The following is a 17,021-nucleotide window of genomic DNA, read 5'->3' as shown; positions in this document are numbered from 1 at the left end:
TTTTTTTTTTTTTTTTTTTTTTTTTTTTTTTTTTTTTTTTTTTTTTTTTTTTTTTTTTTTTTTTTTTTTTTTTTTTTTTTTTTTGTGGGCGGTTACAAATCAAGTGTGTCTAGTTTGATTGGGGCGAGGAATATCAGAAAATTCATCACATTTTTTTGTTCCCTTGAAATTGCTCATCATGTTTCGTGCTCTCACACGCATCAACAAAATGGGTCTGATGAACGCAAGCACCGTCATATTGTTGAGTCTGGCCTAGCGCTTCTAGCTTATGCTGATGTATCTATTAAATTTTGGGATGACGTGTTTCTTACGGCCATATATCTCATCAATCGTCTTCCTACTCATGTCATCAGTAACAAATACTCCTTAGAGGTCTTTTCATACCCCACAAAATTACTCTTTATTAAGAGTTTTTGGGTGTGCTTGTTGGCCTTCTCTTAGCTCTTGTAACAAACAAAAGTTCTCTTTTCAATCCAAGAAATGTGTCTTTCTAGATACAATTCTTTACATAAAGGGTATAAGTACCTTGACACCAATTCCGGTCGTGTCTATATTTCTAGAGATGTCATATTTGATGAGAATATTTTTCCTCCAACCCAATTCTTCTCAACTATTTTTCCTCCAACCCAATTCTTCTCAACCTTGCAACCGACGCACAATGCCCCTAATTTGCGTACCTTGCATTTGGGTAACGACAATACTAATTTGGAGCATGAACATATGCATATATATGTGCCTACGACCTCTTTGGATGCAGAAAATTTGGTGCCCACATCAGCTTCGCGATTGTCGTCGTTATCCTCCGCTTTGCTACCACTCGAATCAGCATCGTTTGTTCCGCCAATGATTGAAGCCTTGGGTCCTCCGCCAGGAGATGCTATTCCCGCATTGCTTGGGCTCCACTCGAATTCTGTGGTCTCTGGTCCTAGGGACCGGTCTCCTGGCTCGCCTCAGAGTACACAACACCCAATCGAGTCCTCGACCGCTGGTTGACCGATTGTTGTAGCATCGACTGCTCCCCTCGCAATGGTTGGTACGGTTGTCCCCTTAGTTGTGATTCATGTACCTACTACTCATCCATATGGTACTCAATTGAAACACAATATCAAGCAACCCAAGGTGCGAACATATGAAACAATAACATATTCTGTGGTTCGATCTTCTACCTCTGAACCTACTTCACATATTACTAATATGGAGCATCCCCTTTAGTGTCAGGCAATGAATGCTGATTTTAGGCACTTCTAAAAAATAAGACATGAAACTTAGTTCCTCCTCGTGCTGGTCTTAACGTTATGATTGCAATGTGTTTTCAAACTCAAGCAAAAGGCAGATGACTCTATTGATTGCTATAAAGCACGCCCGGTTGTTAAAAGGTTTAAACAATAGTATGGCGTTGATTATGATGATACCTTTAGTTCGGTTGTCAAGCCAACTACCATTTGACTCTTATTATCTCTTGTTGTTTCTCATGGTTGGGCTATTTGGTAGATTGATATTCATAATGCTTTTATTCATGGTCTTATTAATGAAGATGTTTATATAAAGCAGCCCCTAGATTTGTGGATTCTCAACATCTTGGTTATCTCTACAAGCTTAAGTCAGTTTATGGCATCAAAGAAGCTCCTTGTGCCTGGTTTTTTCGCCTTAGCTCCAAACTATTACAGCTAGGTTTTACACCTTCAAAGACTGATGTCTCTCTTTTCATTTTTAATAAGGCGGGCATTCGGATGTATATCATCATCTATGTTGATGACATTATTATCATCGACTAATCTTCTATGGCTATTGAGAAACTTCTTACATAGCTTCAAGATGATTTTTCCGTCAAGGATCTTGGCACTTTGAGTTATTTTATTGGGATTGAGGTCCGTCATACTTCCAATGAATCTGTTCTGACATAGCTTAAATACATTCAAGATTTATTGTCCATAACCAATATGCTCACCTCCAAAAGTGTGTCTACGCCTATGCTTCCTAGTGAGAAGTTGTTATTGGATGGTGGTGAAAAGCTCTCGCCTGAGGATATTACTCACTATCGGAGTTTCGCTGGTGCTCTCCAACATTTGTCTCTGTCACGTCAAGATATCTCCTTCTGTGTCAACAAAGTTTGCTAGTTCATGTCCTCCCCGACTTCTGTACATTAGGGAGCATTCAAACGGATTCTTTGTTATCTACATGACATTATTGATATGGGCTTGTGTTTTACAAAGTCTAGCACTATTTTGCTTAGTGCCTTCTCGGATGCTAATTGGGCCGAGAATCCTAATGACCGTCGAAGTATTGGAGGCTATGTCATATTCTTTGGTGGCAGTCTTATCTCACAGAGTTCAAGAAAACAATTGAAAGTTTCGCATTTTAGTATGGCGGTCGAATACAAGGTGGTTGCTGATGCCACTGCCGAATTAATCTGGATTCAAGTCCTCTTGCGTGAGCTCGGAATTTTGCAAGCCCGAGCACCTAGCCTGTGGTGTGACAATGGGCGAAGCATGTTCAGATTGATTATCACTTTGTTCGTGAACGAGTATCAACTCGTCAGCTTAATGTGCAGCTCATATCTTCCAAGGATCAGCTCGCTAATATCATGACAAAACCACTGCGAGCTCCTTCTTTTAGCAATTTTCAGCACAATTTGAACTTAGTAGTACATCGTCCAGATTGAGGGGGGTGTTAAACCTAGAAGGTTATATCTATACATAGTAGGAGAATCCTATATTCTTAGAGTTGTGTCTCCTAGTTTCCTAGTTTGTTGTCGTGGATCAAGGCCCACGTAGGTAATCTTCATTGTACACATCTCCTATATATACGAGGATGTGACCCATAAAGGTAATATGAGTATCATCGTTGTCGTTTCTAAGATTTTAAGCCGTCCTTTGGTTGAGATTTAAACTCAAGACCTCTTGCTTACGAAACAAGTGTTCTAACCAAGTAAGCTACAATAGCCACTTGAAGAAGAGAATGTATCGAACATTGAAACGACATATAAACAAATACTCGATACCTAAGAGACCAATTTTTCCCACTTATTTATACTATGAGAAAAATAATTAATTTTATCCTTTAGATTAGAGTTTTTATAAATTGATGCTCTTGTTGTTGGGAGTTGAACTCAAGTGTTCTAACCAACTAAGCTACAAAAGCTACTTCAAAAAGAGGACGTACTGTAAATTGAAACGACAAATAAACAAATACGTATTTATATAGGAGAAAAATTAAAAATAATGCTCTTGTTGAGAATTGAACCGACAGATAAACAAAGACGTATTTATATAGGAGAAAAATTAAAAATAATGCTCTCGTTGAGAATTGAACTCAAGACCTCCCGCTTACTAAACGGGTGCTCTAACCAACTGAGCTACAAGAGCCACATGTACAAGAGGATGTATCGAACGTGGAAACGACAAATAAACAAATACTCGAACGCTAGAATAAGCAACTAGGATAATATACTTTATAAATCATAAATAATCCTTAAACCTACTGCTTACTAAACCAATGCTCTAACCAACTAAGCTACCAAAGCTATATTAAATTAAAAACATGCAAATTTTAGAATCGACAAATTGATGCCTTGAAAACTTTAATAAGCAAAACGAGAAAGAGAAAGTAAAAGGCTAGTATAGTTTACATTATACAAAGAATTGGATCATAAAATTGTTCAGTAGAGAATCAAATGATATTTAAGGTAAAAGATGTAATTACAGGAGTCCGAACAACCCGTAGAGGATTGAATTGCTTGTAATGATTATATTAATGAACATAACTTGTCATATAGTACATAAGAGCTCTTATACTATGCTCTTGTTGAGAGTTTAACTCAAGACCTCTCACTTACAAAAACAAGTGCTCTAACCAACTAAGCTACAAGATCCACTTGAAAAAGAGGACGTACCAAACATTGAAACAACAAATAAACAAATACTCAGAAGAAATTGTGTACGTATAATCAATATCTTGGAAAGGTTTCATTGAGAGTGGAATTCAAGATCTCCCGCTTACTAAGCAGGTACTCTAACCAACTGAGCTATGAGAGCTAATTGAAACTAAAAACATACCAATTCTAGAATCGTCAAATGAAGAAACATCCAAGCGTATATCGTACGACTCTGATACCATGAAAACTTTAATAAGGAAAACGAAGAAGAGAATGCAAAAGATGGCTACGGTTTACCTTCTACATAGAATTGGATCATAAAATACATACCAAAGAGACACCTTTATATAAACGAGAAAAATAAACAAAATACTAATTTAATTTTACAAGATAAACCCAAATCAAATAAAGCATAACCAAATCCAATAGCCGACGTTCCTCGAAAGCGCTCCAAGCTCTTGTCGTCATATCATCATATAACATACATCATAATCATTATGTCATTGTCGTCCTATCATCATCACATAATGTCACACATCGTCATCATACCATCATTATTATTATAATCTAGCCAACACATCAATTCATATAAAATAATAATGACACGTGCAAGGGCCACTAGGCATGTGTCATCATAGATAATGCAAGTCTCACTAGGCATGTGTCGTCATAGATAATGCAAGTCTCCTGACCGAACTGAATTGAATTGAAACATATGAGAGTTAAACTCAAAACCTCTCACTTACGAAACAAGACCTCCTACATAAACGGATGCTCTAACTAACTAAGCTACTTCAAACTAAAAACATATCAATTCATATCAATTCTAAAATCGTCAAACAAGTAACACTTATGACAACTTGATTTTGATGTTTATGTTATAATCCTTAAAACTTTTAAAAAATATTTATTTAATAAATTAATAATATAACTTCAAGTATGTATTTTAAAACATTAAAATTTGGATGTACTCGAATGATCAATGACTAACATAAAAATGTTAAAAATATCGTTATATAATTGAAACATATTCTAAAGTTTAGAAGGATAATTTAAACCTATCATTTATGCCAATGTATCATTATTTTACAAGTTGTCGCCATCATTTTTTAATTTCTTACACACAACCCACACGTGTGAGTATGGACTCATCAGTCGGTTTGCACACCTCCTGGGCCCCTTTCTGGTCGAACAAGCATACTCTGGTAATTGTTAATGTCGGACACTTGTTAGAAGTAGCGACCTTCACGGCAGCATTATGTCAAACGTAATGATCGTCTCCTAGTGTACGCGCTCATACTATCGTGAAGGAATAGGGGTATCCCCCAATGTATGAGCACACAATAATGCATGAGGTCCCTAAATTTTTCTATTTTAATTATTCTTAATACAACCTGAGAATGTTTGTTTAATCCACCATGGCTAAATCGTGTGAAAGTTATCTATTTATAATCAAATAAATTATAAGGATATGGAAAGAGTAATAAATGAAAATAGCAATAAATGGGAAGATACCTAAGGCAAAAAAGCAAATATTAGATATTTGTCTTATAATAAAATATCAAATATGATATATATGGTAAACTATAATTTAGTACTAAATATCCTTAACCCCGTTAACTTATATTTCATATCATCACGTTTTCATATCATTTATCATAATGTCTAACATATCATTTATCGTAGTCTTTCATGCGCATGTCGGGGTTGTATTTCATGCTATTTGTCGTTTTTCATGTCAATCATATCATATTATTCATTCAACTTACAAGTCATTACATGTTGTTTTCTTGCTTTAGATATAATAGTTCATATCGTGCGAACATCATACCCTATATCATAACAATCACATAATACATTCCGAGCACGTCATCAATAAATCACATCATAACATATCATAGCATCGAGCATAAAAATTCATCGAAAATAGCATAGTAACCACGTCGCGTAGCATTTACGTATTATTTTATAATAGTCTACATATACGATTTATGACACGTGCGAACCACATGCAAGTTGGTTGGTTGGCTTTAGTTGGTATTCTTCCTAATAATTTAGGTGGCAGGTGTTCAGTTGGGCTGAGGCGCTGGAGTTTGAGCTGGCTGCTGTTCGGGTTGAAGGTAAGTGGATCTGTTTTCAGTTTGTTGCAAGTTGGTGTATCCGACCCGGATCTGGATCACTCTTACTCAAACGTAAGGATTTATTTAACAGGTAGGGATTTATCTAACATACATATCTGAAAGCCCTAGTAAAACCCAATATCCAATTTGAACTCCGATGAATACAATGGTGTTAGAACATGTTGGGCTTACCTCTCGGGGTTGTATGAATGTTGGCTGTTCTTTTTGCAATGTAAGAAGGTTGTTTTGGCGTTGGGATTCCTCTGGATAACTCGCTGGCAAAGGTTTTGCGTTTTTTTTTCTTTTCTCTCTCTCGATTTCCTCTAACTTCTATCTCTTGCAGGGCCTCCATGGTGTGGCTGAAGGATGGGTGGGGAGTGTGACGATCATTGGGCATCGACGGGTGCGTCATGGGGTATTGGAACGATAACTCTGGGGCTCACCAGAGTTCTCAGATCTCAGCCAGATTTTTGGGATATGTTTTAATTTCGTACCATTATATTATCTACCCTTAAAAAGAACTTTTGGACTAGAAAGTCTTGATTTCCTCAATTAACTTAAGGTATTTTTTCTTTACTTCCTCCTCCCGTTCCCATGTAGCTTCCTCAATTTGGTGGTTCTGCCACAGTACCTTGACGAAACCGATATTTCTATTACGTAACGCTTTCACTTCTCGAGCTAAAATTTAACTGGTTTTTCTTCGTAGCTTAAGTCTTCTTCATTTTTTAGGGGTTTATAGTCTATCACATGCACAGGATCTGTGATATATTTCCTTAACATGGATACATGGAGTACGTCATGTACGCTTGAGAGTGAGGGCGGTAAGGCTAACTTATGCGCTACCGAGACTATTCGTTCTAGGATTTTGAAGGTCCAATGAAGAGGGGGCTTAGCTTGCCCTTGCGTTCAAACCTTAGGAAACCCTTCATATGAGCCATTTTTAAGAACACCATGGCACCTTCTTCGAACTCTAGGTTTCTACGCCTTATATATGTGGAGCTCTTTTTTATGTCTGCGCAGAGTGCATCCTTGCTTTAATTTTCTGTATAGCCTCGTTTGTGATGCGGACTAGCTGGGGTTCTACTAGTTCTTGTTCCCCTACTTCATCCAAACACAATGGAGATCTACACCGTTTTCTATATAATGCTTTAAATGGTGTCATCCCAATAGTTGTTTGGAAGCTGCTGTAATACGAGAATTTCATTAGGTCTAATTTAGTGTCCCAACTTTCTATGACATTCATAACACATGCCTTCTAGGATTTGGTGGCCGACATATACAGTTGAACCCAGTTGTTTACTGTATATGTTGTCTTGTCCGGTAGGGAAGTGTGCCAACTTTGTCAATTTATCGATAATTATTGGCAACATTCTCCCACTTCCAATCTGGGACCGTAAGAGGTGAGACTATTCCTAACGAAGTCTTGGACGAATCTTTGATAGTAGCCTACTAACCCCTCACCAATGGAGAAATTTGTACCTTGATGATCATAGTTGGGCATTCCCATTTCGTTTAGGCTACACAAGCCACTTGAAAAAGAAGACGTATGAACTTTGAAACGAAAAATAAAAAAAGTACTATGAGAAAAATAATTAAGATTTTCTAATGAAACCATGCTCTTTGACCTTTTGCTTACAAAACAAACACTCTAACTAACTGAGCTACAAGAACCACTTGAAAAATTAATTAGTGTTGTATTTAGATATTCCTCACTTCTCCTGCTTACTATGCAAATGCTCTAACCAACTAAGCTACTTCGAAACTAAAAACGTACCATTTACAAAATCACCAAACGGAAGAAACCTCCAAACAACCAAGACCCTGATTCCATAAAAACTTAAGAAAAAGGGGGAAGATAATGCAAAAGACGGCTACAATTTACCTTGTATATAGAATTGAATCATAAAATTCTTTGGATCAACTCGGTTGTTAAGTTGGTTAGATTGGAGACCCAGCAACCCGAATAAGGTTCTGATACTATGATAACTTTATTATTTATGTTTTGATATATGGATGAACGATATGATTCATTTATTTCTTTTTTATGTTTGATCAATGACTAAAATTAAAACATGTATCATTATTTTACAAGTTGTCGTCATTATTTTTTCGTTGAAATTTGAACTCAAGACCTCTCGTTTATGAAACAAGAGCTTTAACCAACTGAGCTATGAAAGCCACTAGAAAACAATACCTTTCGCTTACAAAACAAGTGTTCTAACCAAAAGAGGACGTACCTAACATTGAAACAACAAATTGTGTATGTATAATCCATATCTTGGATTTATGAAGGAAACAAAAATATTCTCATTGAGTTCACTCTGAATGAGTGCTCTAACAAACTAAGCTACAAGAGTCACATGTAATTAAAAACATACTAATTTTAGAATCGAAACTGATGCTTTGAAAACTTTAATAAGGAAAGCAGGAAAGAGAATGTAAAAGACAACATGGGTGAGAGACATAAACAAAACATTCCTTCTAAATATGTGGCCTAAGAGAAGGGTTTTAAAATTGTGAGGTTGATGGAGATACGTAACAAACCAAAGTAGACAATATCTACTAGCGGTGGACTTGAGTTGTTACAAATGGTATCAGAGTTAGACACCGAGCGTTGTGCGAGCAAGGACATTAGGCCCCAAGGATGTGAAAACCTCACACATTTTAAAATCGTGAGGTTGACGACAATACGTAACGAGGCAAAGCAAAAGACGAAAATGATATATTTTAATATTTTTAAAAAAGTTTAAGGATAAAAGTAAAACAAATTTAAATGTTTGGGACCAAAATGATATTTAAATCATAAATTTATATTGAGGATTTTAATTTCATGAAATTTTTTATATCAAATAATTCGTGCGTAAAAGGTTAATATTTCATAAGATGATCATATGTGACTTAATCTTAATCTTAAGTGTGAATAAGTTATGAACTTCTACTTGTGAGAGCTTGTCCTTTGATTTACATGGATGAAAATATGATTACTCCTCTAAGGAACACTTGCACAAAAGACAGTGCAACATAGTGGTGGACAATCGAGAGTAGGATGAATCAAAATTGAAAATCGAAAACTCAAATTGACATTGAGATTGAGAGAAGATTTACAATGATCTATGCAACAGTACTTCAAAGATCGTTGCACGTAGATTTAGATGCAGATGATAGCGGTGCAGCGGTGCTACGACCGAAAATTTGAGGATGAAGGGCATATTAAAATTGACCAAAAACTAAACAAAAATCGAGCCGAATGCTGAAGAGACGAGCCGAACGCACACTAAATGGCATTGTCGCAATCGCAAACCAAAGTTGTTAGTAGTTAGTGTGAATGTTTGATTAATCCACCACACCCAAATGGTGGTGAGAGTTCTCTTATTTATAATCATTTACAGAATACAGAAATAAGAAGGTAAATTACAAATAATAAGGAAATAGCGATAAAAGGAAAGAATAATAAATGAATACAATATATTTGCATTTAATAAAAGGGCAAATATGGTAACCTATAATGTAAGGCAAATATCTAGATATTTGCCTTATAATGAACGGTCAACTATCCTTAACACCCCCCCGCAAGCTGAGCGTCGGATTTGAACGAACATGAAGCTTGGATCTGAAAAATTCAAAGAGAGGTCGAGAAATACTCTTTGTGAAGATGTTAGCAACTTGGAGATGAGAGGGTACATATTGTGTGTGAAGTTTGCGAGCGATAACAAGTTCTCGAAGGAAATGATAATCTAGTTCAACATGTTTGGCCCGCTTGTGAGAAACAGGATTAGAGCTCAAAAAAATAGCACTTTTGTTGTCACATAAGAGTAAGGGCTACTGTGAAATAGAGACCTTGAGGTCATGCAAAAGATGCGTAACTCAAAGAAGTTCAGCAGCAGTTGTGGCAAGAGCATGATACTCAGATTCACAGCTGGAGCGTGATACAGTAGGTTGCTTTTTGGCACTCCAAGAAATGAGATTGTTACCAAGATAAATAGAATAGCCGGATGTAGAACGACGAGTATCGGGACAACCAGCCCAGTCAGCATCCGAATAAGCGACTAGCGTACTAGGAACAGTGGATGGACGAAAGGTAAGACCAAAGTGGAGTGTTCCTTTGACATAGCGAAGAATACGTTTGACAGCAAGAAAGTGATCTGCAGTAGGGGCATGCAAGAATTGACTGACAGAATTGACAGCATAGGCAATATCTGGACGCGTAATAGTCAAGTACTAAAGGGCGCCAACAAGAGATCTGTAGAGAGTAGGATCAGAGAAAGGAGAACCATCAGCAGTCAGGTGTTGAGAAACAACCATGGGAGTGTGAACTGGTTTGCTATCGAGCAACTGAGCACGAGTAAGAATATCTCGAGCATATTTTAACTGACTGATAAAGAGACCATCAGGAGTGGGTGAAGCTTCAAGACCAAGAAAGTAACTGAGAGAACCCAAATCTTTGGTAGCAAACTCAGAATGAAGCTTGCGAGTAAAGCTATTAATAAGAGATGAGTTGTTGCCGGTAACAATAATGTCATCAACATAAAGAAGCAAATAGATAAGGTTAGATTGCTGATGAAAGACAAAAAGGGACGTGTCAGCGCGACTGCAAGAAAACCCAAGTGTGAGAAGAAATGAGCTAAAACGCTGAAACCAAGCACGAGGAGCTTGCTTTAAGCCATAAAGAGCTTTCTTTAATAGACAAACATGCATAGAAAATCGAGGATCAACATACCCAGAAGGTTGTTCCATATGAACACGTTCAATAAGCGTTCCATTGAGAAAAGCATTCTTGACATCAAGTTGTCGAAGAGGCCATTTATTTGTGACTGCAATAGAAAGCACAACACGGACAGTGGTAGCTTTGACAACCGGACTGAAAGTGTCAGTGTAGTCAAGACCAGGAACCTGAGTATAACCTTTGGCAACGAGACGAGCCTTGAAGCGCTCGACGGATCCATCGGGCAAATATTTAATACGAAACACCCATTTAGAGCCCACGATGTTGGTGTTGGCAGGGCGAGGAACCAAAGTCCAAGTATCATTTTGTTGTAACGCTCGAATTTCTTCATCCATGGCAGCCACCCAAGCAGAATTTTAAGCCGCATATTTGAATCCTTTTGGCTCAGTGGATGCAAGAAGAGCAGAGAGAAGTCCAGATGAGCCCAACATACCAAGATTTGCTGGATGACGAGCCTTGAATATACCAGCTTTGGCGCGTGTGATCATAGGATGAGTGCCCAAAGAAGAGAAATCAACAGGAGGTTCAATAGAGGTCGAATTAGAAGTCGAGGGTGGCAAAGTGGAACCTGCAAGAGAAGTATCAACCTGCACAGACTCATCTACAAGGTCAGAACAAATATCACACGGGGATGAACTGGATTGAGGAATGTGCGGTGATGAAGTGGTAGGGGGGGATGAATCAATATGATGAAGATGTGGTTCCAAGAAATTTGAAATAGGAATAGTGGAAAGAGGTTGGGCTTGGGAGCTAGGGATAGCAGGAAAGTGAGTTTCATCAAATTGAGCATGGCAGGTGATATATAGTTTAGTGGTGGCGGGATCAAGACAGCGGAACCCTTTATGAACAGGACTATAACCCAAAAAAATACAAGGAATGTTGCGGAGAGAAAGCTTGTTAGGCATATAATCACGCAAATAAGGATAAACACAACAACCAAAGGGATGAAAATTGTCATAATGTGGAGTGTAGCCATAAAGGAGTTCAAAGGGTGACTTACCTCCAAGAAGTGGAGTAGGCAACCGGTTGATAATATAAGCTGCAGTGCTGAAGGCGTCAACCCAAAAACGAGGAGAAAGATGAGAGTGAACGAGAAGGGCCAAACCAGTCTCAGTCACATGACGATGTTTTCTCTCAACACGACCATTTTGAGCAGGTGTATATGGACAAGAGAGTTGATGGTGGATGCCAGAATTACGTAAATGAGTTTTGAAACAAGTACTAGTAAATTCGATACCACCATCGCTTTGAAATACCTTGATACGAGAAGAATATTGATTTTCCACAAATTTTTGAAATTGAAGAAAAATATCAAAAAAATCATATTTAAATTTTAAAGGGTAAAACCAAGTGAATCGAGAATAATCATCAATAAAAATAGCATAATAAAGAAAACCCGAATTTGATTTGACAGGAGAAGGACCCCAAAGATCACAATGAATAAGATCTAACACATGAGACGACCTACATTCATTGCGGGAATAAGGCAATCGATGACTTTTCGCAAGCTAACAAGTATTACATAATGATGGAGAAGGCAATAAAGACGTAAGAGAAAAATGACCTTTTTTATTTAAAAAAGAAATAACAGAATGATTCACATGACCCAGACGAGCATGCCATAAGTCATATGAAGCACGTAAAGATTTGTTTTTAAGGGCTCAAATAAAAGCAGAGTTGCCGCGCTCCAGCACATATAGCCCTCCATCTCTTTTACCGATTGCCACCACCCTTCCTGTTTGATGATTCTGGATAGTAATAAGATTATTAGTAAATGTAACAGAGAGAGGAAAATCAGACGTTAATTTACTTATGGAAAGAAGATTTTTAGTGAGGTGAGGGACAACCAAGACATCTAATAAGTGAATATTTGGAACAGGAGAAAAAGTACTGGTGTGGGTAATGGGTAGGGATGCACCGTTTCCTACGATCACAAAGTTCTTACCCGTGTAATTTTTAGACTGATCCAGAATTGATGGGTCGGCAGTCATATGGGCCGAAGCTCCAGTGTCCAGAAACCAATCAGCAGCATCGGGTCCAGCAATAGAACATGACGTGTTAAAGGCTTCAGCAAGGTGAGCATGAGAAGAATCGGGTCGAACATACCGTTGGTTGCAGCGGTCAGCATAATGGCCCTCTTTGCGGCATATTTGGCAATGAGGTGGTCGACGACCCTGACTTGAGTGGGTTCGTCCTCGATTAGAAGAGTTGTTTTTGTGAGAATAAGAACGACCTCGCTGATTGGTAAAGGAAGCAGGGTGACTTTCATGGGTGCGACCACTATTAGTGGCTGTGAATGTTGTAGGAGTGGAGTCAGAGGACTCAAGGGAGCGCTGGAACGACTCAAAACTTTCAGTTTTAAAGACTAGATCTGCAAAACAGGGGATAGGGGTGAGAGCCATCTGAGCAGTAGAAAAAGCTGAAAATTCGATGCCGAGTCCACGAAGGAACCAGTGCACTTTATCAATGTCCTCGACGGGTCTGCCAATGGCATGAAGTTGGTCACAAATTTTTTTGAAGGCACGGGCATACTCAGCAACAGGTTTTGTGCCACGTTTCATCAACTGCAAGTCATCCTTGAGTCTCAGTTCACGAGCTTTTGACTGATGGCTGAACGTAGTTTCCAACGCAAGCCAAACATCACGTGCAGTAGAGAGACCAACGACAACAGTCATGGCTTCCTCAGTGAGAGAGGAGAGCAGGAGACAGAGAAGTCGTTGATCGGCTGCTCTCCATGTCAAATATTTGGGGTTGAATGTTGAGGAGGTTTCTGGTTCAAAGCGAGGTGGTGGAACCATAGTTCCATCGACATAGCCCAGCATGTCTTGACTCTCAAGAAGAGGGAGAAGTTGGCTTTTCCAAAGAAGATAATTGGAAGAAGAAAGTTTGATGGTGATCATATGGATTAGAGTATTGAAAGGAAGAAGATGATAACAAGATTCGGAAGCCATAGAGAAGAAAGGATCAGGGTTTTTAAACCGAAAGGGCTCTGATACCATGTGAATGTTTGATTAATCCACCACACCCAAATGGTGGTGAGAGTTCTCTTATTTATAATCATTTACATAATACAGAAATAAGAAGGTAAATTACAAATAATAAGGAAATAGCGATAAAAGGAAAGAATAATAAATGAATACAATATATTTGCATTTAATAAAAGGGCAAATATGGTAACCTGTAATGTAAGGCAAATATCTAGATATTTGCCTTATAATGAACGGTCAACTATCCTTAACAGTTAGACTTCGATTATAGTGAAACCACATGATAAACACCTACTCAAAGAGATTTAGAGCACTATTCAAAGACTAGGAACACGAGGAAGAATTAAAAATGAAAGATTTATTGGAAATAGAGACGAAGTGGTATAGCTAATCCACAGTGAAAAAAGTGTTAAGTAGTGAATACTCAAACATTGATGAAGAAACTAAGAGGAATCGACGGCAAGAACCAATTTTGACTCGTTCATGAACAGGTTGAGTTACTCTTTTTGAAATTGAATAGATATTTCAATGATTCGAATCCGACCTTGAGAAATTAAGAAGGAAGAGTTTGAATAAATCCAAAAAAAAAAATGAAAAGCCCAATAGGATTTGATGACGAGACGGAGTGATTTTAGAGTCTCGAGATACGCTTGATTAAGTTGTAACACCTAAAAGTTGTCTAATCATGAATTGAGACAAACGACGAAATACATTCTAAGAACTAATTTAAACGTAAGAGCTACATAAAGCCTACAAGTGGGTTGCTTACTGAATATTTTCATACTCATGATACTAGTATATTTCTCATCAAGAGATTGCAATTGTGTGGTCGAGATGGAAGCCTAAGGTCCAACGAAGCCACAAAGTCGGGGCAAAAAATATATATGGGGCTTAATTTCACTTAAGGCTAGTCATGAGCGTGTCAAGATCACGACGCCGCATGGTAAAAAATGTAGAACCATGACACGCAGCACTCACTTTAAACACTGAGTGAGTCAAGCCAACTTCGGACCACGTTACCTACGGTCGGGCAACGTGTGTTCAAATCTCGGGTCCCGTTTTGAAGGAAAAATTTAACAATATATAACTTTTCGAGTAGAGAGAATTGTACTACTAAACTAACCGACACGGTTTTTCAGTTTTCTAAAAATTTAAATCTAAAAAATTTTTTATATAAAAATATCTTTTTTTATCTCAAATATTTATTTAGTTTCATAAAAATCTCATTAAAAAGATAAAATAAAAAACACGCACGGATTTGGATGAGGTGAGAACATATCGGATGGATTCCTTATCCAATGGCATTAGCCCTAAAATCCGGTTGAGCGTGATTTCAATATTTTGTAGCTCATTTCTGTTCGCGCTGAAGAACAAGTAACCCTTTTCATAATCATTTTCAAACGAAGAACAATGCACCATTTCCATGAACACCAAATTGCGTAGCGAACGCCATTAACGAGCATGTTTTCATCTGAATTGCTCTCTCAGAGCCTCCATTTCATCAACCCATTGTCGAATCCCACAATTCCTCAATCACATTCCAGCTCCTTCACTCGCAGATTTCCAAACAAAACCCATCTAAGGAATGGCGCATCTTCTGCAGAAACCAGGGAACCCCATGACCCGATTCTTGATAACAGAGAGACCCATTTGATGAAACTCCTCAACAGATCCTGCAGAGCTGGGAAGCATAACGAGTCGCTCTATTTTCTTGAAAGCGTGGTGAGTAAAGGCTTAAAACCTGATGTTGTTCTTTGTACGAAGCTCATTAAAGGGTTCTTTAATTCGAGGAATTTAAAGAAAGCTATGAGGGTTATGGAGATTTTGGAAACTTATGGTGACCCTGATGTTTATTCTTACAATGCTATGATTAGTGGGTTTAGTAAAGCTAACCAAATTGAATCTGCAAACAAGGTGTTTGATAGAATGCGCAGGAGGGGATTTTCCCCTGATGTTGTTACTTATAATATATTGATAGGGAGTTTGTGTAGTAGGGGGAAGCTTGAGCTTGCTTATGAAGTTCTAGATGAGCTTTTGAAGGATGGATGTGAGCCATCTGTGATTACTTACACAATTCTTATAGAAGCAACCATTCTTGAAGGTAGAATCAAGGAAGCTCTTAAGCTGTTAGATGAGCTTCTGTCGAGGGGCCTCCGTCCCGATCGGTACACGTACAATGCCATCATTAGGGGTATTTGTAAGGAAGGAATGGAGGATCAAGCTGTGGAATTCGTTAGGGATTTATTAGCTAGAGGGTGTAATCCAGATGTGATATCATACAACATTCTGCTGCGTTCTTTACTTAACAAAAGCAGGTGGGGAGATGGGGAGAGGCTTATGAAAGACATGGTTTCAAGTGGGTGTGAGCCGAACATCGTTACTCATAGCATTTTGATTAGTTCATTGTGTCGTGAAGGTCGAGTCGAGGAAGCCGTGAATGTGTTAAAGGTAATGAAGGAGAAAGGGTTAACCCCGGATGCATATAGCTATGATCCTTTGATATCTGCCTTCTGCAAAGAAGGCAGATTAGATTTAGCCATCGAGTATTTGCATAAAATGGTGTCTGATGGTTGCTTGCCTGATATTGTAAACTACAATTCAATCTTAGCTACTCTTTGTAAATTTGGTAGTGCTGATCTTGCTTTAAACATCTTCGAAAAGCTTGATGAAGTGGGCTGCCCTCCAAATGTGAGCTCCTACAACACAATGTTCAGTGCACTTTGGAGCTATGGGAATAAGATCAAGGCTCTGGAGATGATATCAGAGATGATAGGAAAAGGGATCGACGCCGACGAGATAACGTACAATTCACTGATCTCGTGTTTGTGTCGGGACGGGTTGGTCGATGAGGCTATCGGATTGTTGGTAGACATGGAAGCTACTAGCTTCCAACCAACAGTGATCAGTTTCAACATTGTTCTTCTAGGATTGTGTAAAGCACACAGGGTTTTTGAAGGCATTGAGCTGCTAACAACAATGGTGGAGAAGGGTTGCCAACCGAACGAAACTAGTTACGTGTTGTTGATCGAGGGGATCGCGTATGCTGGGTGGCGAGTGGAGGCTATGGAGTTGGCTAACTCTCTGTACAGAATGGGAGTTATTAGTGAGGAATCATCCAAGCGTTTGAACAAGATATTTCCCATGCTTGAGGTTTATAAAGGGCTAAGTTTATGAGAAAGCAAGAACTGTGATGTTGACTACAAAATGTTAGCTTTTGGGCATCTCTTGTGTATTAATTTGAAAGGAAAAATGATGCTGATTTTGTTTTTGTTGAGCGCAGTGAGTTAGAAAGCAATGGAAGCAATATTTGGATAATT

The 17,021-nt window shown here is 38.2% G+C and overlaps 1 protein-coding gene and 1 non-coding gene across 2 annotated transcripts; one reads left to right on the top strand and one right to left on the bottom strand.

The window, feature by feature from the left end:
- Nucleotides 1–3,291: 3,291 nt before the first annotated feature.
- TRNAT-AGU lies at nucleotides 3,292–3,365 on the bottom strand. The gene has a single exon. It is a non-coding gene; the product is annotated as a tRNA-Thr (tRNA).
- Nucleotides 3,366–14,972: 11,607 nt separating this feature from the next.
- Nucleotides 14,973–17,021, top strand: LOC111485414 (pentatricopeptide repeat-containing protein At3g04760, chloroplastic). Its single transcript, XM_023132292.1, has one exon. It carries the CDS (start codon nucleotides 15,166–15,168, stop codon nucleotides 16,876–16,878), a length of 1,713 nt encoding a protein of 570 aa, XP_022988060.1. The 5' UTR covers nucleotides 14,973–15,165; the 3' UTR covers nucleotides 16,879–17,021.

Source organism: Cucurbita maxima, unplaced genomic scaffold (assembly GCF_002738345.1).
Source record: "Cucurbita maxima cultivar Rimu unplaced genomic scaffold, Cmax_1.0 Cma_Scf00010, whole genome shotgun sequence".
Lineage (NCBI taxonomy): Eukaryota > Viridiplantae > Streptophyta > Magnoliopsida > Cucurbitales > Cucurbitaceae > Cucurbita > Cucurbita maxima.
This window is presented reverse-complemented; position numbering and strand designations above follow the sequence as displayed.